At 37.1% G+C, this 21,480-nt stretch overlaps 2 protein-coding genes across 4 annotated transcripts; one reads left to right on the top strand and one right to left on the bottom strand.

Annotated features, from left to right (window-relative positions):
• The first annotated feature begins 1,479 nt into the window (after positions 1 to 1,479).
• Positions 1,480 to 7,308, top strand: LOC105778089 (uncharacterized). The gene is made up of 7 exons (XM_012601681.2): positions 1,480 to 1,816; positions 3,577 to 3,685; positions 4,953 to 5,083; positions 5,216 to 5,284; positions 5,446 to 5,592; positions 6,722 to 6,838; positions 6,952 to 7,308. Exons 1-6 carry the CDS (start codon positions 1,601 to 1,603, stop codon positions 6,836 to 6,838), a joined length of 789 nt encoding a protein of 262 aa, XP_012457135.1. The 5' UTR covers positions 1,480 to 1,600; the 3' UTR covers positions 6,952 to 7,308.
• A 4,441-nt stretch (positions 7,309 to 11,749) lies between these two features.
• LOC105776280 (uncharacterized) lies at positions 11,750 to 21,145 on the bottom strand. 3 transcript variants are annotated; one of them, XM_012598848.2, is made up of 5 exons: positions 20,881 to 21,145; positions 20,480 to 20,792; positions 18,857 to 19,726; positions 16,375 to 17,541; positions 11,750 to 15,038 (listed from the first exon to the last, which is right to left on the bottom strand). In XM_012598848.2, the coding sequence occupies exons 2-5, from the start codon at positions 20,667 to 20,669 to the stop codon at positions 12,100 to 12,102; spliced, it is 5,166 nt and encodes a 1,721-aa protein (XP_012454302.1). In that variant the 5' UTR covers positions 20,670 to 20,792; positions 20,881 to 21,145; the 3' UTR covers positions 11,750 to 12,099. The 3 variants fall into 3 exon arrangements, with proteins under 3 accessions (XP_012454302.1, XP_012454301.1, XP_012454303.1); XM_012598847.2 differs by having other exon boundaries at positions 20,480 to 20,773; XM_012598849.2 differs by having other exon boundaries at positions 11,750 to 15,035; positions 20,480 to 20,773.
• Positions 21,146 to 21,480: the final 335 nt, after the last annotated feature.

Below are 21,480 nucleotides of genomic sequence, written 5' to 3'. Positions count from 1 at the left end.
AAATTACACCAATAGCCACTCAACTTTAGTGTAGTTGACAAAACAGTCGCTTTGACTTCAATTCAGTCACTCAACTTTTAAAAAATAACAAATCAGTCCTTTTAATTATTTTCTGTAAAAGCAAAAGAAGAAGCAGAGAAGAAGAAGAGAATAAGAAGAAGAAGAGAATAAGAAGAAGAAAAGAAAATTTCTAGAATTGTTCAGCAGCATGAGGTTTTGGATTACGGCGATGGCGGTGGGGCAAGCTTCACAAAGAACAATTCTGATGACGAGAATGGTCAAGAGCTTTTCTCACTATATCCAGCCAAATGCACCATCTCATCTCATCTCTGCTTGAAAACTCGTATAACGTTGGTTTATTCTTTTTGTGTTGAGGAAATGAGAAGAATTGCGAGAAGAGGAGAAAGAAGAAGAAGAAGAAGAAGAAGAAGAGAAAACAAAGGCGACAGGCAGAGTATTGGTAGCAGCGGGGACAACATCTATGGCAGTGGTAGGGGTCAACAACCCTTAAACCGTCATACCTTTTGTTTGGCATCTCCATTTCATCTTATTTTTCTTTTACTGTTAACTAGCCATGGTAGATGCTTTGGATGTAGAATCTGTCATAGTTTAAGGATAAAATGATGTGGTTTTTGCTATCACAATCGAGTTCGAACTAATGGTCGCCGGAGTTGAGAGGTTAGGTTGAAAATCTAAAAGGGTAGCTCATTGTGACATTTCCACAAACAGTTGGGTTGCAATATTTGTTTCTGGTTTTGGCATAGATTGGAAGGTAGAGAAGCTGTGGTTTCCACCGTGGTTTGGGTTTAGGTTAATTGAGTTTCCATCGTGGCCAGTTAGGTGGCTACGTCAGCTGTCCCGTTAAGCCTGTGGCGAAAAATGTTAATAGGTATCTGATTTGTCACTTTCGTTAACGTTAGTGACTAATTTGTTGTTTTTCGAAAGTTGAGTGACTGAATTGAAACCAAAATGACTGTTTTGTTGGCTGCACTAAAGTTGAGTAACTATTGGTGTAATTTATCCATAAAATAAAGTTAAATTATATTTAATGATATTAAATTATTAATAAATTTACATTTTTTGTCATTTAACTTCAAAAAGTTTTAAAATGATTATTGAACTATTCAATGTTTTAAGCCATTAAAGTATTCAAAAATTTTTATTTAAGTCACTGAGCTGCTCGACTAGTGAGCTTCAAATGATGATTCGACGAGTTGGTTATGCCTTAGATCTAAGTCGATTGATGGTCAATCTCAGAGATAAGAAAAAGAAAAAGAAAATTGTTTGGATATTAATTCGCAAATTCGTGACGTTCAAAGTTGTTTTATAAAAAAAATTAAATTATATAAAAGAAAATGAATGATAACTTTTAATTGATGTAAGCAATACGAATAGAAAATGCTAGATTTTAATAACCAATAATTTAAATAAAAATTTTTAAATAATTCGATTACCCATAAAATAAAACAAACAAAAGATCTCGAGAGTCCTGCCTGCCATCATAAACTCTACCGTTTACCCAGTTTGTTTGTTAGAAGGAAAAACAGTTTGTGTTTTCTTTCTGTTTATTTCCATATTTTGTCCTCCAAATAAAATTTCCATGGAAAACAAGGATAACTATCTTGAAACAAGCAAAGCTGAAAGGTCGGTGTGGTTAATGAAATGCCCTGGATTAGTTTCACGCTCTCTCAAAGCCCCTCAACTCTCTTCTTCTTCTTCTTCCTCTTCTGCTTCTTCTTCTCAAGCGGTTGCCAAAGTTATTCTTTCCATTGACCCCCGTGTTTCCAGTGATGATAATGACTCCTCTTCTCCTCAGGTTTCCATCCTTTTAAACAATAACATTGTGCTGATTTGTTGGGTTTGTTTCATTACATGCATTCGTCTTTCTATCTCCTTTTTTTTTTCTTTTCTGTTTCTCTCTATCTTATGTGATTTTCAGGATCTTTTTTTTTTTGCTTATCTGGGTTAATGGGGTTATAATTGGTAAAGTTTTAACGCATTTTTGGTGTCATGCATTTGTTCTCTTTATCGTTTTCTTTTCTTTTTTTCCCTCTTTTATCTCATGTGATTTTCAGGGATTTATTTTGTTTATGTGGGTTAATGGGTTTTAATGTGTTAAGTATCTTTTGGTTTTCTGGGTTTGTTTCACTGCATGCATTTTTTCCCCTTTGTCCATATTTGAACTTTTTTTTAAAGTTTTCCTCTTATGTTTTGTGTTTTTTTATGGTTTTCCAAATTCTGGTTTAATGGGACGTGTTGATGCTTTTTCTTTATTCTCTTTGGGAAATAAAATAGAAATAAAATAAGAAATCTTTGCTGAGTAATATGTGATGAAAGTTTTTAACTTTGACCATTTTCTGTTCTTTAACATTTTTCTGTTAAGCAAATTTTGTCACTTTTTTTTTCCTGTTACCTTGGATATATTGGTGTGGGTGAATTATATTTTAGTTTGGTTGAAATTGCTGCTTGCATGCATAGTTTTTCAGTTACGGAGAGATGAGCTTTTGTTCTATAATCATTATAATGTTCCCATGGAAGAATGAATCTTGTAATATTGGTGCCATTTAGATAGTTTTATTTATAACTGATGTTTTAGAGAAAGGCTTGATGCTGATAACAGTAGTCATAGAGTAATGAAGTTAGTTGAAACCATGAGATTGTCTTGACTTGAATGGGTGGTTAAATCTCTTGATATTGTATAAAAAAAGTTGAAACCATGAAATTTTAAGTAAGTTAAGACAATAACTGTTGATGAAAATTAGCTGAAAAAATAATTTGGTTCCCAAAGTGGGTGAAGGATTTTAGCTAATGATCTTATAGATGTTTAATGATTGAGAACTTGGACAAACCATTAAGCTTAGCCTCAGGTCTTAAAGATTTGTTTCAAATGAAGTTGGGTAGCTTTTCAGTCTCATTTGGATGAGAAATTTACAAAACTAAATGGTATATATATCAGCATTTGAGTTCTTACTTTTATGGGTTCTCCTTTCTAAGTGGTACCTTTCTCTGGTTTTCACATTACTTATGGTTTCAGAGTTACTTTTTTATATTTGAGAGGAACATATCTTTATTGGGTCAAATATGGGATTTACTTACCTCCACTAAGGAGTTAATTGAAGCCATAACTGATTATGGAGGGTCTTGATCATGATGATTTAATTAAATTTGGTTCTTTCTGCCCTGAGTCATTGTATTGCTTGCAATCAACTGGTGCATCAATGTCTTTAAAAAAAAGTGTGGTTCTTCTCAACTGTCATAAAACTAAAGTGTATCACAAAAATGAATTCAGCCCTCAACTGGATGATTTAGGTAGCTCTGTATTTACTTTGTCAGGGTGTTTTTAGGTCCCTGTGCTTTCCATTTTCTTTCCCACAATATGTGCTGTCACGATTAACTTGTTTATATTCCTTATTGCTTAATGATGTTCATAGCTTGTCAATCAATTTTGACAGATTTTCTTCCCTGGTTCTTTTTTCTTTATCAATTGAGAGAGGAGGGTGGAATTATGTTCTTTTACTTAGAATAATAATGCTCTCATTGTCTTCCTTCTTATGTAATTTGTTTCTTTAACCTCAGTTCACCATGGAATTGGTTGGCACAGAAACCGGGGATGTACCGAAGCGCTATTCCATGGATATGACCAAAGACTTTGTTCCAATGTCTGTGTTTTCTGAGACTTCCCAAGGTAATAAGCATGTATCATCCCAGGACATACTAGCCTTATTCTTGGCATGGATAATGTATTTCAACAAGTTAGATTATCATTTTGTATTATAAATGATATTCATCTCCAAGCTACTTCTGATCTAGTCTTTCTCCGACACTTTATCAGTTCGTCTCTTATTAACAGGTTAAATGTAGTGGTATGATGCTGGCTTGTTATGGTAAATGTGAAATCCGAAGCTGGTTTACCATTTTCTTTCCGGGAACTGTTTCTTTAAAGAGGAGAAAACTAAGGCTCAGCAGCTATCCTGAAACAATCTTAACATGCAACTCATCACTCTTTCTAACTAAGAAGGATTATTCTCATGGACTTAAACTGTTGCAATTATAACTTAGAAATATATTAAGCAAACAATCTTGCTGGACCTTTCATGTATTGGTCACGCATAGAATCTGGGAGATACGCCATTCTATTGGCTTATTGGAAGCATGGATCCTAATAGTGTCATACTGTTATTTTTTTGACATTTAAAAGTTCCAGTTAATTCATTATTCTGACAAGAATACAGATCCAAGTTGCTAATTTGAGACGCCTCTATCTTGAAATATTATTCATGCACAGATATGTAAATAATTGGCCCAATGAGATTCTTTTGAAGGTTAAACTACTAGGGGGTCGTTGTACTGTAGACTTAGGAGCTAATTAGTCCTACTGCTATAAAAATGATCAATTTGGTCCTTGTACATTTATTTTTGAAGCTAAGAGGTAAAACTATAAACAGTGGTAAGGTTGAATGTTAAATAATGCTGACTTGTGTTCTAAAACAGGTGTGAAAAAAAATGAGCAATTTAATCCTTGTCATGTTTTTTTTTTAAATGTCGAATTTTGGTTTTCTTTTCCATGTGACTTTAAAACACAAAAAGTTGGCATTTTCTTAACGTTGAATATTACCTCCTTTTAAAATTTTACCTCTGCAAGGACTAAAATGCTTACCTTCATAGTAGAGGGACTAATTTACTCTTCAACCTATAGTACAGGGACCTGTAAGACAGTTTAACTTTCTTTGGGATCATTATGTTTTGAACCATTACCAGAGCATAGGTCTAACCTGTTAATACACAGACTTGTGCATGAAAACATTGCTGCTCCAGTACATATCTGTTTAGTGCAGTGAATAAATTCAGAATTTTCTTGTCATCTCAAGATGAACTAGAAAGAAACCTGGGTTGGAGATTCAATGTTAAGAAATGTTACTGTCCTTATTTATGAAATTTGTCTTATCTTGCAGGAAAGCTTGCGGTTGAGGGAAAAATACTGAACAAGTTTGACATGAGACCTCATGATGAAAACATCGAAAACTATGGGAAACTTTGCCGTGAAAGGACAACTAAATCTATGAACAAATCCAGACAGATACAGGTATTAAGAAATACTCTTGATTGTGTCCTTACTTCCTATGTGGTATTTTTTGCGTGATAATTTCCCATATATTCTTCATTCCTGTACCTCTTTCCCTTTCCCTTAATTTTTTTTCTGTATTCTACATTTCAGGTCATCGACAATGATAATGGAACTCACATGAGGCCTATGCCAGGGATGATTATCGCTGCTGTATTCAACGTACATATGCCTACTAACTTTATATGTAAAATTATCTAAATATAATGTTCTTCACTGATTTGTTTTCCTGGGGACTGTTCATTTGCTCTCATATATGCAATCAGAATATATTTATAATCTGTCTGCCATATGTATGAGGAGAGCTGATGTGTTTGCAATAGGAAAAGAAGAAGGCGCCTGCCAAGACATCTGATACAAAAAGAACAAGGAGGGATCGTGGGGAGATGGAAGATATTATGTTTAAGCTCTTTGAAAGGCAATCGAATTGGACTTTAAGACAACTGATTCAAGAGACAGACCAACCTGAAGTATGTTTCTTAATCAATTATTTCTACTTAATTGGTAACTTTTGGAACCATAGGCTTTGCTTGGTAGAGTTGAAAAAAATTGGTACGATGGAAATTGAAGGGATAGAAAATTAGAAGGATGGAAAACATAATTTTTCTTTCCATAGGTGTTCATGGTAGGAGAAACGGAAAAAATGGAAAGAAAATTACTTTTCCTTTTCATTCATTGCTTGGTAGAGGTGGAACATGGAAATAAAGAAAAAAAAAAACATTTGAAAAATGCATAATTTTGAACTAACATGCACATCTCTCTCCCTCCCCTCCCCTCCCCTCCCCTCCCCTCTTATTTTCTTTCCCCACGTTTCTTTCCTACCAAGCACACTCAAAATTCATTTTCTTTCCACTTTTCCTTTCCTTCCTGCCATCGCTCTACTTTTCCACCCAACCAAACACACCCTTAATGCTATTGACATACCTATAATTCAATGCTAGCTAACCCTGCTTTTAAATTAAAGAGGGCCTTGAAAAATGATCCATAAGGTGTTAGAGATGAATATAGTCTAGGGTAGGTGTTAATTCCTATGTTACTTGAACTTTTCATTTTTCTTGAAGCACCTGTGTCCGGCACTTGTGTTTGACATTTTATGTATAAAGATATGGCTTTCCAAGAACCTTCCAAAGAAAACCTGAACGTACATGTTAGACACAGACCTGTATTCCACACTCATGTTTGACTTAAGGTAACGTAGGCTATTGTGTTTTTTTAGAAAAACAGATCCGGATACAGGTGATTTCAGTAAATATAAGGGATCATGTCAGTGAGGTTTGATTAACCCTAGAAAAGAATGAAAAAGTGAACTTCAAATAAGGGAAACATTATATAAAGATTTGAGGTTCTAGACAATCAGAAGACGTATTGATTGCTTGTGTAAGATTTTTTCAACACGGATTGTCAATCTGCAAACAAAATTCAGGGTATAACATATTTCCTTCCACTAGATATGGTATTGAAAGATGAACTGTCATTGACTCAAAGCATAAATGATGCAATCTTGATCTTTGTTGACTAATACAAACTATTTTACTTATTGCCTTCAAGCCAAAAGTTGACAGTTTTTTTATTCTTCTTCGGACCTCTCTCTCTTTGAAGCAATTTCTGAAAGATATACTTAAAGACCTGTGTATATACAACAACAAGGGAACTAATCAAGGAACGTATGAGCTGAAACCTGAATACAAGAAAGCAACCGATGGTACTAATCCTTAAGTAAGTTTACTACGCTTCAAAAGCTACTTTACAAGAGTTCCATCAGCTGACTTTTTATTTGCTTTTTGCTTGTTCCTAAACTAATTTAAGTAATTTTTTCCCGTTAAAACCAGGAATCAGAATTATTATCCAATTCTTCAATGCAAGTGAAGGTTCTAGAAATAACCAAGGACCATTTGATTGCCCTTTTGGTATATATATATATATATATGGTTTCAACAGAGCAAACTAAATGATGCCGTTTTTGGCAGTTCTGAACTTGGCTCAAGCATTTTGGGGTTTCATTTTCAGTTTTTTATCATGACACCATTGATTTGTTCCAAGTTTTTATTTCTTTGATTTCATTCTGGTAAATATGGATTGTTCTTTTTATTTTAAAGGCTGAATTTGTTTCAGATGATTGAGGATAAGATATTTGGATTTTTATGCTACAAGGGCAAAGAGATAATGAATGCATTCAATTCAATCAAGATAGCCCGTAGTAGCAGGGAGTAACTACGTTATAGGTGCCTCATCCCCCCCCCCCTCCCCCCAGGCTCACCCCAGATTTCCTCCCTTAAAATATGTAAGTATACATTCATAAATGTAAATACGAATTGGCTCCCAACTAAATGAGAATCAAATACAGCAGAGATCCCATGCAAAAAGGAAAGGCATGCACGCTAAAATCCCAGAATAGCCATACCCAAATGAAAAAAGTCTTAAAAGCTGGACAAAGTAAAGGACAGGAGCCAAACAAGTTTTGAGTAAATCCAGCCTTCCTCGGAGAAAAATTCATGTAAGCGGCGCAGATACTAAGCAATAACTTGAGAGCTCAAAAACAAACCATTAAGGCAAACAAAAGAAACAGAGACAAATAGGCCCATCGGCAGGCCTTACAACAAAGGCATAAAAGGTAAAATAAATAATATTGTTACATCCCCTCCGGCCTCCGGCCCGGGACATGTGGCAGCACGGTAAGCCACTCGAGAGATGCCCCTCCATTCTCTATCAACCAGCTAGTTACCAAAAGACCAGTAGCCCGAAAGGTCTGATTCCAATCAACCTCCCGTTTTCCTTTAGAGGATCGAGCATTCTTGCAAGCTAGCCACTCGTTCTCGCCTGAATGTTCTCATCCACCAACTAACCATCCTCTAGCCTGTCTCCTTAGAATCCTATGGGGCAGATAGCTCATTATTTGCAGTATGCCACTGATTGCCTTGCCACTCTTCTAGCTCAGCCGACCGTCACCACTATACCATTGGACCAGGCTTCTCAGTAGCAGCCTTCTAGGTCCCAACCATATGCTTCAGAAGTACAGAAGAAAATGCGATGTCTGGAAGAGCAGCTTTCTCAACAGGAACATCACTTCAATGAGCAACAAGAGTATCAGTACCTTCTCGATCTGCAGAAATGAGCAGCTGATAACAGAGATGCGAGGCGAGGCGATCTGATACATCCAGATGATGAGGCTCAATCCACAGTCTGCATAGACCACGAGCACCATAATCCCAATGATCCACCCGTTAACGACAACCGACTAGTCGACTCCCAGAACACTCGGGGTCGAGGAAATAATACTTCCTTGGAGGAGCAGTTGAAGGCCTTCAAGATGGAAATGATGCAAGAAATGAAAGGGGCCAAAACAGACGAAACTTCTTGGAGTTACTCTAATGAGCCTCTCGCCCCTGAAGTATTGTCTTTCAACATCTCAGCCTCCTTCAAGTTATCTAAGTTCACGTATAATGGTGCAGGGGACTCGGAAGACCACTTAGTCCATTACAACAACCACATGAACATCCTGGGTGCGTCTAACGTGATTAAGTGTTGAGCCTTCTCCATGACCCTTTCTCATAACTCCCGGGCGTGGTATCTCTCTCTTCCAAAAGGGCCTATCCACTCCTTTGAGCAGTTTGTCGAGTTCTTCATGAGCAGATTCTTGGCTAACAAGACATTGCAACAATCCCCTACCTATCTCATGACCATCCGTAGAGAGCAAACGAATCCCTATGACTATGTTCGTCACTTCAGTACTGCCACAATGGTCACCAAAGGGGTTACAGATGAGTGGGACATTTAGGCCTTGATTGCTGGGACTTTAACCAGCACTTAAGGTACATTATTATCAGTGATCCACCAAGCAAGTTATCCACTTTGTACGAGATAGTTACAGGTGTTCGAAAAATGATGAGGTGGAACAATCTCATGTTAAGTCTTCTATCTTTACTACCCGACAAGCCAATCCTCCACGCCTCTCTCCTCCGCAAAGATTCTAAGATTATCAACCAAGAACTTATTCTGGAGTGGGCAACAAGGGATATGGACAGTATAACCCTTCAAATCAAATAGGCCATCAACGAGTTAATACTGTACAATCCTGTAGTCGCCTAAGACCTATTAGGGAAAATAGAGCAAGCCAAGGTCAAAGGTCTCGGGCACCGTACAATTAGTATCGCACTTATCATGAGCTTACTTGCTCCCCAGCCCAAATCTTTGACCAAATAGAATACCAAGGATTTCTGGAGGCATCACCCACTTTGCCACCAAGCCAGCACTAAAACAACTCTAACCACCATTGCCGATATCACAGCGCTCTTGGACACCACACAAAGCATTGTGTCCATTTGAAGGATGCAGTAGAAATAGTAATCCAAAAGGGCCACTTGAAGCAATACCTGACCCAAGAGACATAACAGTTGAACAGGTCCCATGATAGGGAAGTAGGACCATTCGGCCCTAGTTGGGACGATAAAGGCAAGCAGCCTGTCAGGGGCATTATTAACGTGCTTGCACAATGCCATCCATAAATCTATTTAAAGTTATTACCATATACAAATTCTAACCATGGTGAATACTTCTCATCCAGGTATTCTTGTGATTTCTTGCACAAAATTTAATCTTGAGTTCAAGTTCTTTCTTGAGTTTAATGTATTTGACACCACTTTCACCTTCAGACTCCAGCAAGTCCAATTTATAAGATAAAACTTATTCTCATTGCATGTATCCCGCCATGTTCCTTTACATGTCCCAAAATGAAATCAACTACTTACTCTCTAGTCTACCGTAATTTGATATGTCAAATTAGCCTCTCTACTACACTTCATGAGCTTATTCTGAAACAAATTAAGTGTATTTTCTTTACTTTTGTTGATTTTTAGTTTTGGTTGTTAATAAATTGTTTTTGTTAGATTTATGCTATTTTTGAGACTTGAGTTAGCCAAATGCATCATAGGTAACCTCACGAGTTGATTGAGTGTTGTAAGAAGTCGACGGTAGCCCGAATGTGAAGAAAACATCAGTTAGAATAGAGTATCGCGATATCAAAGAATGAAAGTCGTGATACCTCTGAAAAAATGAAGAGAGTTAAGGTCATCTTCAGTGGTATCGCAATATCGAGACAACCCAAGACGCCCTCATTCAAGACTGTCGTGGGCATCATGATACCACTGTTGTGAGGGGATAAAAAAATGACGGTAGGGGTAGTCCGTGTCCAACCTTACCTCCAATAAAAATATAACATTTAAAGACATTTTGGTCCAAAATTTAGGGTTATAATTAAATGTTAAAAGTCACTTTTGGTTGAGAGAAACTTTTAGATTTTCATCTTTTTAACTTAGGGTTTAGTGTTTTTCTCATTCAAACTCTTTCTTTTCTAATTTAATGCTAAGTTAGTTAGTTGGTTAAGTTTATTGTACATTGGTTCTAATTATCTTTCAATACTTCAACTTTTCTTGTAGTTACACTTTAATATTTATTTTAATCTTACTCAGCTTTGTTTTAAGTGTTCTTTTACATTTCCTTTGCTGCTATTTTCATTGCTTTCAAGCTTTTTCAAAAAAAGCCCAAGTTTTTTTCTATTTTTATTAAATTTACCATTTATGCATATTTCGTATGATTATTGGATTTTTTTTTTTTTTTCTTGAATCTAGTCATGGGTAACTAAACTTGAAGTGGGAGGTTCAGGGAAATGGTAGGTAGTTAATTTTGGTATAAGGGCTGAGTCGTAAAAATTAGATTAAATTTAATAGACTTCAAATTTTAGAATTGATGCCCCTTATAGAAAATGTAAGTAATAAATTTTCCATTCTATGTTTTCGTTTAAAGCTGTACTTGTGTGCTTTCTAGACAAAGAATTCTTTATTCTATGTTTTCGTGCTCATTTCATATAGTTGACATGCGTGCTCATTTCATATACTACATATTTTGACAAACTTCCTTATAGAGAGAATAAAGATGTAGCAAAAATATTTTACTTCTTATACTGAACGGAACAATTTAATTATGTTTTTAGCTCTATCAACTGTTCAATTAAGTATTTTTTTCCTTTTTATGAATGTTATCTTACATCTATTTTATGGTCTATTGTATGGTAGTATTCATCTTTTTATAGTAGAGTCCACCCTTTTAGGGATATGATTAGTCCTTTTAACAAATCTGTCTCCAAGATTTAAATTTGTAATATCTCTATAAACATGCAATGTGCCAAAGAAAACTCATATTTTCGAAGGTCTATAATTACTTCTCCCAACAATATCGTCTTTAATATTTAAACTCGTGCCCTCCCTGAAATACCTCACTATTGCATTGCATTAGACACTTTCTTGCGCAACGGCTTCACATACTAAACTTGCATAAATTTTCTTGACATATTTCAGACTTTGAACTCTTATCTACTCTTGACATGGATTACTAACGTTGCGCTTACAAGATGGAAAACATGGGTTGATGCTAAACATTGTAATTGTATAACTACCTCTAAGATGCAAGGGAAATATAAAAATAAAAAAAAAAAAAACTCGCTCCTGCTGAACATACAAATTTCCTCTGAACTGATCAACCCTTGCAAATCTCAATTATAATCCGATACCAATAAAGATAAGCTAAGCTCGAGCAGAAGCAAAATACACAATTCAACACAGCTTGACATCTAACTGAATTCGAAACCTTTTTCAAGCTGAACTTGAATAGCTTGTAACAAAGTATCTCGTTTACACCCTACTAGAAACAGTGAAATTGCTGGATTGGCCCTCCTAAACTTTAGACAGATTATTTTTGTGTATTTTCCATCGAATACAACAAATACAAAGACTGCTGCTGCAAATATTACAAGGGACCTAAATATTTTTTACCAAAAAAGACACTGCTTGCCCCTATCATCATTTTCATTGAAAACAAAGACAAAAAACTATTATACAGTGTGCAGCAAAGAAATATTTGCTGCTGAGGAATTTGGTTTTATACTACCTGCGAATGCCCATGTCCCCCTTACCTCTCCACGACTCTTATTCCCTCATTATACTCCCACTCTGTCCACCATACTGCTCCGTTTTGGCATACTGCATCCTAAGTACTGCTACAGGATCAGAAAGATTTGGGCAGGAGCCCCCTACAACACCTCCCACTCCAGTCCCCACAACATTCATTCCAACCATACCCCTTCCCTGGTGCTGTAAATTTGAGATTGCATCAAACCCATTTCGCCTTTGCATCTCGGAGAACATCTCCCGTCGCTTCATATCCATGGCAAAAGGCACCACCACCTTGGTACAATCATGACCCCCGTACACTTGATAATCCATCACACCGTTGTTGCTGCTTATTTCCCTTGGGGTGAAAACTGAAACACCATTCATGTTTCGGTCAGTATTCCGAACAATAGTCCGTGATGCCTGCAGCTGCATTTGAGATGAGGATGCAGGGTAATTGACAAACGCAGCAGGATACTTCGCCACTAAAATTTCAGAGTCAGGCAAAGATGACAACCCAGTTTGTATCCTATTGCCATCCCAGAAACCATAGCTTCTCCTGGGAACATTTTCCGGTGCAAAAATGATATTTTGATCAAACTTTGAGAAAGATGCATTTCCATCAACATTGTTATGACCTCTGAAGTTCAAATTCGAAGATTTCATGCTCTGTTCAGGGAAACGGATCTTCCCATCGTCCTGGGAACTGGAATTGAGTATCTGACCAAATAGCTTGACATTACCATTCCTGCAAGGCTTTTCTGTATCTGACAGACTACGAGAGTGGGATTTCGGCCTGCTGTTTGTTTGCTCTAAGTTTTGTACAAGTTGTGGAAACTCCGATGGTGATTTTGGACCATTGCACTTTTGAAGATAATCTTGAACTAAATATAAACCAGTAACACCCTTTCCTGAGGTTGAAAGCCTTTTAACTTCAGGCAACTGACTGTGACCAATATCAATATCCATTTCTTTCAAAGTGGAGATTTGCAATTCAGCAAGATCCACTGAGGGCTTTCCAGATAAATGCTCAGGCTCATGTCCACTAACAGCATTGTTAGGCTGTTTGTCTTCATTCCCCTGATAAGCAAGTGTCGCTGACAACCTATCTTGGTTGCAAATTTTTTCACATTGAGAGGCATCAGAATGTGATGCAGAATTTTTAGCAGAAAAGTTTTCATTTGGAAATAATAAGATAGAAGGCTTTCCAGCAGAACCCAAGTCAAGAGGAACTTGACGCAGACCTTCAGAGTTGAAGCTAAAATCTAAACAAGAATTTTTATCAATGGACTCACCACTACTTTTATCTAAATCCGGCCTACAAATAACTTGACTATCAATCTCCGCATTGCATCTTGTATCACGGACATCCATAACATTTTTGGATGACAAAGTTTCCTGTGCCTCCAAATTATTTCCAAACCCCTCAGTAGACAAAACAGCAGCACCAGATTTGGGCTCAACTGAAGCATCTAAACTAGGATGACAATCTCCCGTCCCCCCATGAGATGCTGATACCGCAACAGAAACACCCTCTTCAGCAACATGATTTTCTAGAGCACTTATATTGGCCAAAGCAACATTATTTTGAACATGTAGTGACTCAGCCTGGTTGCTATCAACATCCATATCACCAGCACCACATTCGGATATTGGCTCGGTGTGATCCACATTGGAAAAGTTAACTTCTGCTGCCACAGAATCTTTATGATCTGCTAGCCTCTCAATGTTTCCCTCTGATATGTTATGGTCAGATTGCAAATTCGCTTCTCTGGTAAGATCAGATTCATCAACATTCATGCTCACAATAGTGGAAGGCAAGTCCTCTTCAACTTTAGATCCCAGCTTTTCACTGCAAACAACTGAGCTCTCTTGGACACAAGCATCTTCCGTATCAGTCTCACCACCATTGGCATCATCACTCATGGGTGTTCCCATGTTTCTGGTTCTTGAATGTATCAAGTCCAGTCCAAGGCATTTACGAGCCTTACTAAAGAAAACCTTGCACTGGTCCCTGGATCTTGTACCAACATATCGTGAAATCATATCAAAATCTTTACCATAAGACGAGACAGCCTGTAAAAAGGCAGATTTTTCCTCATCAGTCCAATGAGAAGACTCCATTTCCCCACAACTCTCATCCGAACAAGTATCCCCATCAACATTCTGCAACACATCAGATGTTGAAGGCCTTTTAACCACAGAATCAACTTTGTGGCACTTCCAGTCATGATGATAACCCTCTCCAGGGTCAGCAGAACTAGTGATGCAAGAACTCATTGCCTCTGAAGAGAAAGAACCACATATACCTGCTAGGACATCAGCAGCAACAGTGTCTTGATCACTTCCAACAATATCAAAATTAGATGACCTTTCAGCAATGCTATCATCAAGTTGAGATCTTTTAGAATCAAAACGCCCTCTTAAAAGGATCCTACCAGACGTATGCCTGTTTCGCATGCCACTCTCTGCATGAGCTGCTATAACTGAAGCTGCACCAAGAACATCGAGGGAAGCTGCATTCAATTCACGGCCCCGTTTTTTCCCTGATGTCAACAAGTAGGTATTCACAGCAGACTTCCCCTGCTGCTTACTCAGGTCATTCTTCTTTGTTTTCTCAAAACATTCTGATTTGTGATTTTTGTAATAGAACTCAACACAGTCGGCAGTAGTCTTGTGATCAAGAAAAGAAGCAATTTTTCTGAAGTCCTTCCCAAAGGCAGCCAACTTAGCCATAAAAATTTCCTTCTCCTGGGATGTCCAAGGATTGATCAAAGCTCTTTCCTTCTCAATGGCACATGGATCTTCAACTAATCCATTACTAGAGATAAACCTCGAGACCTTTTTCTCTTTCTCATCCAAAATTAATGCAGGCATTTTCAAAGCATTCCTGTAAAGCCTGCCATGGGAACCTAGAAGTAGTTTACTAGTAAAATTGATCATCTCCGCTCTAGGTTCCAGGATCGGATTTCCTGCTACAAAAACAACCCCCAACAGTAACTATATACATCATTAGCAATGACTTAATCTTTAAATAAACAATTTTCAAGAAAAGAAAGCAAAAACAGACAAAAACTAGAAGAAAATCCAAATCAAAAGTGATGATTACCTTGCTAAATTTACTAGGGTTTTTTAAAGAAAGAAAGAAAAAACAATTGAAAACCATTACAATAATTAGGAAAAACAATTTGCTTAGATCAAAGGATTTAAGAGAAAAACAAAATACAGGAAAATATAATACACTCAAGTGGCTTTATAAATTTTCACAAGGAAAACTAAAGCCATCAAGTGAATCTCAGTTCATCGACTAAAACATAAAATTTCAGTCACAACAATAGTTCTGAAAGAACCTGATTCTTTCAAAGATGATAATATGCATCATAGATACCAGTTTGACAATCCATCATTTGCAGTGGCATATAATTCAGCCAAATCAAATATGATGATCATAATTGTCTTGCAGGCATGTAATCTGTACTAACAGAACATATGTTAATAAGGAAGGAAGATGAAACCAACCCTACAATTTACCATATATCACCAACTTGGAGACAAATGCGGCAGACTGGTTTTAGTACCCTAGAGCCATTCTAACACCAATATACCAAATTTCAAGTGATCACAGCTAGGTTTTCACAATAAATGCAATGTGTTTCACCAGATAAAGGTCAAAGCACAGCACCATGTATTTACTCCAGTTATTACCAAATTTCCACAAAAAAAACTCAGAATCTCTAATACCATGGATGATTGGTCATTCATGAAAAAATGTATTTAGAACATAGTAACCAACAGATAATTTTAACTTCATTATATGCCAAACGATGCATCTTCTAACATGAACAAAGGTTCATGTAGAGCAATAATCTCTTTCCCAGCACTAGCATTATGTTATGAAGCTTTTGTATACCTTGTTAGTATCGATTACTATTTGATTCAATATCAACTGAACTCAATTCTTCCCTTGAAGTGCCTTGATCTACCATAAATTTCAACATCTATTTTCTTGGCATGAGAGAACCGAACTTAAATTTATCCACTTGCCTCTATGATAGAAGAAACCTAGCTTAGTCCTCATTTTGCATTCAAGATTTTCCTCTATTTCCTATATTGATTTTCAGCTACAATTACATAATAATTTCATTTCCAATAAAAATTGAAATAGATAAAAAGTAAAAGGCAAGAGATAGAGGAAACAAAATGAAGTATTACAAACTTAAATTAAAGTAATGCCACTCAACCACATGCAAAATCACAATAAAACTTGCAACAAATATAAACCATTCTAAAGCAGGAGACTCAAACAATTACCAGGAGAAGTGAGCCGTGAATGAATGGAGGACCGATGCTTTTGGTAGCCACCGTGTGCAGAGCGTAAACTGAATTCATACTTCTTCTGGGACTTTGCACGATATTTTCTCATCGAAGGTGAACGCAAATCTTCCTTCCAAGCATTTTGAAATGCTTTAAACTTAATTGTCAAAACTCTCTCCTTAAATCTTAAGTACTGCTTCCGTATTGCAATTTTATTCCTGATCGCTGAATCAGACTGTGTGCATGCTACATTGCCAATTTCAGAGTTATACTGATCTTTAGGCAATAGTTTATTAAATACTTCAGACGCTACATGAGCCAATTCCTTATTAGTGGCCAATATCATTTCGTACATTACATTCTCATCGCCAACATCAGAGTTAGATGATTCTGGAACATGTGCATCATTATCAATCCTTTTTAGCACACTGCCTTCTGCAGAAATGGTTGTAGCAGTCCCTGCATTACCTGAACCAGTAGCTAAAATCACCTTCCCCATTGACATCAATTGAACAGTACCAAAATCACCAGAACATTCATGAAACTTCACTACATCAGATGGAGAAACTGCTTTCTCCAAAGACAATGGTTCCATAAATTTAGATGTTGCTGTTCCAGGACTATCAATATCCCCATCTTTTACATCATCATTAACTTCTTCCAGGACACCATTACAAAGGGGTTGCTTCCCAACAAGAACATCACCACAAGCATCAATCTGCAAAGGGGCAGGTCGAGGGATCAGACTAGATGCAGCCTCCTGCTCCCCACAAGCTTTTCCATGTTCCTCAGGAAAAGAACTGGATGTTGCTGGGCAAGGACATCTGCTCCGGGAGTCACCTTTCAACAACTTAAGTTCACTTTCAAGTGAATCAATTTCAGATTCAGTCATCTCCAAAGCCTTCAAAACATCACTTTTCCACAGTAGCAACTTACTTATTGCAGTAGAGCGAACAAAACTAGAATCCACTGTACAAGGATCATCAGCTTGAAGCAAATTAGTAAGTGAAGAGCCCATATTGATAATTGAATTGATATCCAATTTCTCTAAATTAAAAGAGGGTCCTTCTAGATGATTCTGAGAGCCAAGAGTTGGAGAACCGCATAAATTACTAGTATCATTATCAACATTTGCAGCTTTGCCAAATGATTTTTCTTCCACACCTGCAACAACCAGCAGTATTGTGGTGATAAATGAGAAAGTATAATCATTGCAACCAATATGCAAGAATAAAGATAAAAGGCGGAAGGGAATCATTTAAAATCCAGCAATTTGATAGTCTCCGACATATGTACACACAGACAGGCACAGACATGCATTCATGACTACATACATATAACACACCCTCTAATTTGGACATGGCCTAGAAGCTACAAGTGCAAACATCTAATCTAAAAAAATTGTTCATAAGCGGAAAAAGCCAAGTCGAACATACAAGACCACAAGACAACCAAAACTGAATAGATGTGAGATAAGACTACTAAACACCCTTCACATGTAGCTCAACAATGGCCTACATATGAACCTCACTAGAGTTGTCAACCTCATATGGGGGAAGCTACAGAGCAACTGTAGGCTCTAATACCAAGTTAAACACCCACCAAGACCAATTGGTAATAGGTGGAAGTGTGCAACTAGAATATAAGACAGGAAACCCAATACTTACAGAAGTGGGATAACACCATTTAAGAATGTTAAACTTAAACAAGATAACACAAGAATAAGCCAGTCACAATAAAGCAAAGCCAAATGCACCGAAAAGCAAAGTTCCTTCCAACAAATGGTTATGACATGGTCATATTCTCAATCGAGAACAACCAATCTGGCCAGATGTTAGACTTTTTCCTCCTTAAAAATAAGGCTCTATAATTCTACATAGTAAGGTATACCCATCAATAACTGGAACCTAAGAACTGATAAAAGGAAAACAGCAATCACCTCATAAAATCATAAAGAAAATGCTTTAAGGGGGAAGTGGAGAGTCAAGAATGGTTACGTACTGAAAAAGTGGTTCCTAGAGCATGAGAAACAAGCATACTGTCATAGCAATGAAAAGAAACATGTCTCTGTCAATCTCTTCCATGGTCTTCAAAAGGAGTATGTACAATTTAAAATAACAATACCAGTGTTCTAAACATCAATTTAATCGGCATGTGGGCCTACTAAAACAGTTGTGCATGCTTTATTCATCATCCAACCTTATATTTATTGTGTTATTAAAATGTCAGAGAGGCGGAAAAGTGGCAAATCAGGAACATATAATCTAACAAGGGTCATGCTAAGTTACAAGACAGTCAATCATTGCTGGTATATGAAGAGAATAGTCAGTAAAAGCACATAGATTGTAAAACTCCAAAATGCTGACAAGAACCCATTTCATCGTGCAGGCATACCTTCAATAACATTGTCAATGATATCATATACTTGTTTTAGGTAATCTACTTAAAACTGACAATATTTAAGAAAATATTTTTTTACCAGGAGAGGAACTGCAAGCAACAGATGAAGGAGTTGCAGGAGAAGCACAATCAGAAAATCCAAGGACTCTAGGGCTCTTATCTGCCAAATTAGAACTCAGAAAATTGTTAAATTCAGTATTACGGACAGATATTTTAGCCCCAGCTCTATCTATGCTTGTATCAGGGCCTTCAACTTTCTTTTTCTCATACTTGGCCAGACCCTCACCCCATGCAAGGCGTGGCTTCTTTCTTGACGATGTCTCATCAGAAGGTGCAGGAGATGTGACACAGGCTGCTGCATCCCCAGAAGGAGACTGGACAGGGGTCAAATTTTTCTGTTGCAACTCAAGCTTCCCTTCACCAGAATCTACACCACCTAAGCTCTTTGAGCTACTTGAATGGCTAAAGCCAGAACCCCGTGAAGACAAGCTTCCAGAGCGAGTCCACTTCAGAGGCTTCCAATCAATCGAGCCTACAAAGTTCTCACTCTGACATTTTTGTCCTGTGCCTAACCCATTTACAGCAATTGTCTTATTATCATGCTGGCTTTTTTGAAGTTGATCCCATGTGTTTACAAAGTCAGAGTGAGTATGAGAAAGGTATGTTGGCATATCATCCACTGACCTCCTTTCATTATTGACAAGATGAGGCCTCCCAGGAGTGCTTGGGGAACCATTGCAGTTTTCCCATGAATGACCTCTCCAATCTCTCTGGCTAGAAGACCCTCTGTTGTTTTCCCTACTGTTTCGACTATATTTCCCATCTACACAAGAATCCAACTGACGGAAATTCTCATCATCCAAGATCTTGTTACTCGATCGCGATGGAACATATCCATGACCACCATTTTCTTCAGCAAACAGGTGCCAACTGCCCTGCCTACCATGACCTTCATAAAAATTGAAGCAACAAAGGAGAAACACAAAAGTATCAACACGTGCAATGTATATGTATCTTCCAAATCCAGTGTTAAAACATAAGGAAATTCAATAAACCTTAAATCTTAAAGGCAAAAGAGGAGGAAAACAAAAAGAAAAGAAAGATATTTCTTAGAAAACTAGAATTCTCCATTTATAGATCAAATAAATGGAACCAAAGAAAAATCAACAGTTTCTACCTCCAACGATCCACAAACAAATAGAACCCAGAAAACCAAAAAAAGCTTCATCCTTCTCCAAAAAGGCGAGGTTGCGTATCATTAACAAATTTTAAAATCCCCATGTATCAAAATCAAAGTATATATTCTTCTATAACCCAAAAAAATATGAAGACCAAAATTCTTATCCCTAATGAAAAGAAAACCCTACGCAGAAAATCAAGAACGCTGATTTCTTAAATAAAGCAATAAGCAAAACGAGTAGGAAAAAAACTAACTGGTAAAAAGAAAATTCTCCATCAATCGGAATGAAGATGTGTAATCTAAAATGAAAAAAACAGAAAAAAAAATCAAATATTCCCAAAAGAAACTAAACCAAAACTTAAAAACCCATAGATCTGACCAGTCCTTAATTCCCAACACCAAAAAAAAATAACCCACCACACAAAATTCATGCTTGTAAAATCCTTACTTTCAAATGATAAGGATTAAACTAAGAGAAAGCGGGTGAAACACACGGCATAAAAAAGGATGGAAAGAACTTACCAGGAGGACGACGGAAGTCAGCGGATCCCCAACGAGTGAATTCTCTAAAAGACGCATGCTGATACGGCGACATGGAAGAGGATTCTCTCCACCGAGCCGTCAGTGGCTGCTGAGGCAGCGACTGCGTCCTCTCATGCTTCCTCTCCTTGTAAAAATCCTTCCGATCCCAAGGCAACGGCTCTGGCGGCATCAAATCGCATGAGGCAGCACCGACCCAACAGGACGCCACCGTTTTTCTTCTTTTTACACGAATTATCGAACCCTAAAAAAAACCTAACGCTTCTTCCAAAAAACCTAACAATAAGAACATAACCTGTTTTACTCGGGTTTCTCAGTTCCAGGAAACAAAAACAGAAGCGGTATGGAATAAAACTGCGGCGCTTTTCATAAGAAATACTCACCAAACAGGATGTCGCTGTCTCAGTGAACCGGATCCAACTGCGTTGAAACGGTGGTGATCTACAGCTTCTATGAGGTTTTCTTCAATCGGGAGAACCGAATAGAAAGAGGACAAGAGTGAAATTCTCTAGGACTTTCTAGGGGTTTCTCAGTCTAAGGCTTGTTTGGAAAGAAAATCTGAGGCGAGAAAGTGAAAGACATGAAGGTGAAGCCAATATGAGACAAAGAAAGCCCTAGAGAGAGAAAGGGAAGAGAGAGATTAGCATGGCATCCGTACCTCAACGCTGCTATTAAACCAAATTTCAATCGACTTTCACGTCCAATAAATATAAAATATTATTTAAAGTGAAATTATTAATTTAAATGATGATTAAAAAACCTTATTTGATTTTTTTTTTTACTTTTTTTAAATAATAAAATACACATATACTTTTTTTTTATTTTTTTAGTCGTCATCCTTTCTTTTTTCCTTTTGGAAATGGACCTACCCTCATTTATTGCTCCCAAATCACCCTTGGATTTGAATGAAATTTACGAGGACAAAAAGGTTCAGTTTCTCAATTACTACCTCTCTTTCTACTGACTGATTTGCCCTTGCTACA

The sequence above is a fragment of the Gossypium raimondii genome, chromosome 10 (genome assembly GCF_025698545.1).
Source record: "Gossypium raimondii isolate GPD5lz chromosome 10, ASM2569854v1, whole genome shotgun sequence".
NCBI classification, from domain to species: domain Eukaryota; kingdom Viridiplantae; phylum Streptophyta; class Magnoliopsida; order Malvales; family Malvaceae; genus Gossypium; species Gossypium raimondii.
This window is presented reverse-complemented; position numbering and strand designations above follow the sequence as displayed.

Coding starts and splice junctions, on each gene's coding strand:
- LOC105776280 (XM_012598848.2), bottom strand. CDS start 20,669: ATGCCGCCAGAGCCGTTGCCTTGGGATCGGAAGGATTTTTACAAGGAG. Junction 17,542..18,856: donor TGCTTGCAGTTCCTCTCCTG/GTAAAAAAATAT, acceptor TGGTTGTTGCAG/GTGTGGAAGAAAAATCATTT. Junction 15,039..16,374: donor TTCACGGCTCACTTCTCCTG/GTAATTGTTTGA, acceptor TTGTTTTTGTAG/CAGGAAATCCGATCCTGGAA.
- LOC105778089 (XM_012601681.2), top strand. CDS start 1,601: ATGGAAAACAAGGATAACTATCTTGAAACAAGCAAAGCTGAAAGGTCG. Junction 1,817..3,576: donor ATGACTCCTCTTCTCCTCAG/GTTTCCATCCTT, acceptor CTTTAACCTCAG/TTCACCATGGAATTGGTTGG. Junction 5,285..5,445: donor TTATCGCTGCTGTATTCAAC/GTACATATGCCT, acceptor TGTTTGCAATAG/GAAAAGAAGAAGGCGCCTGC.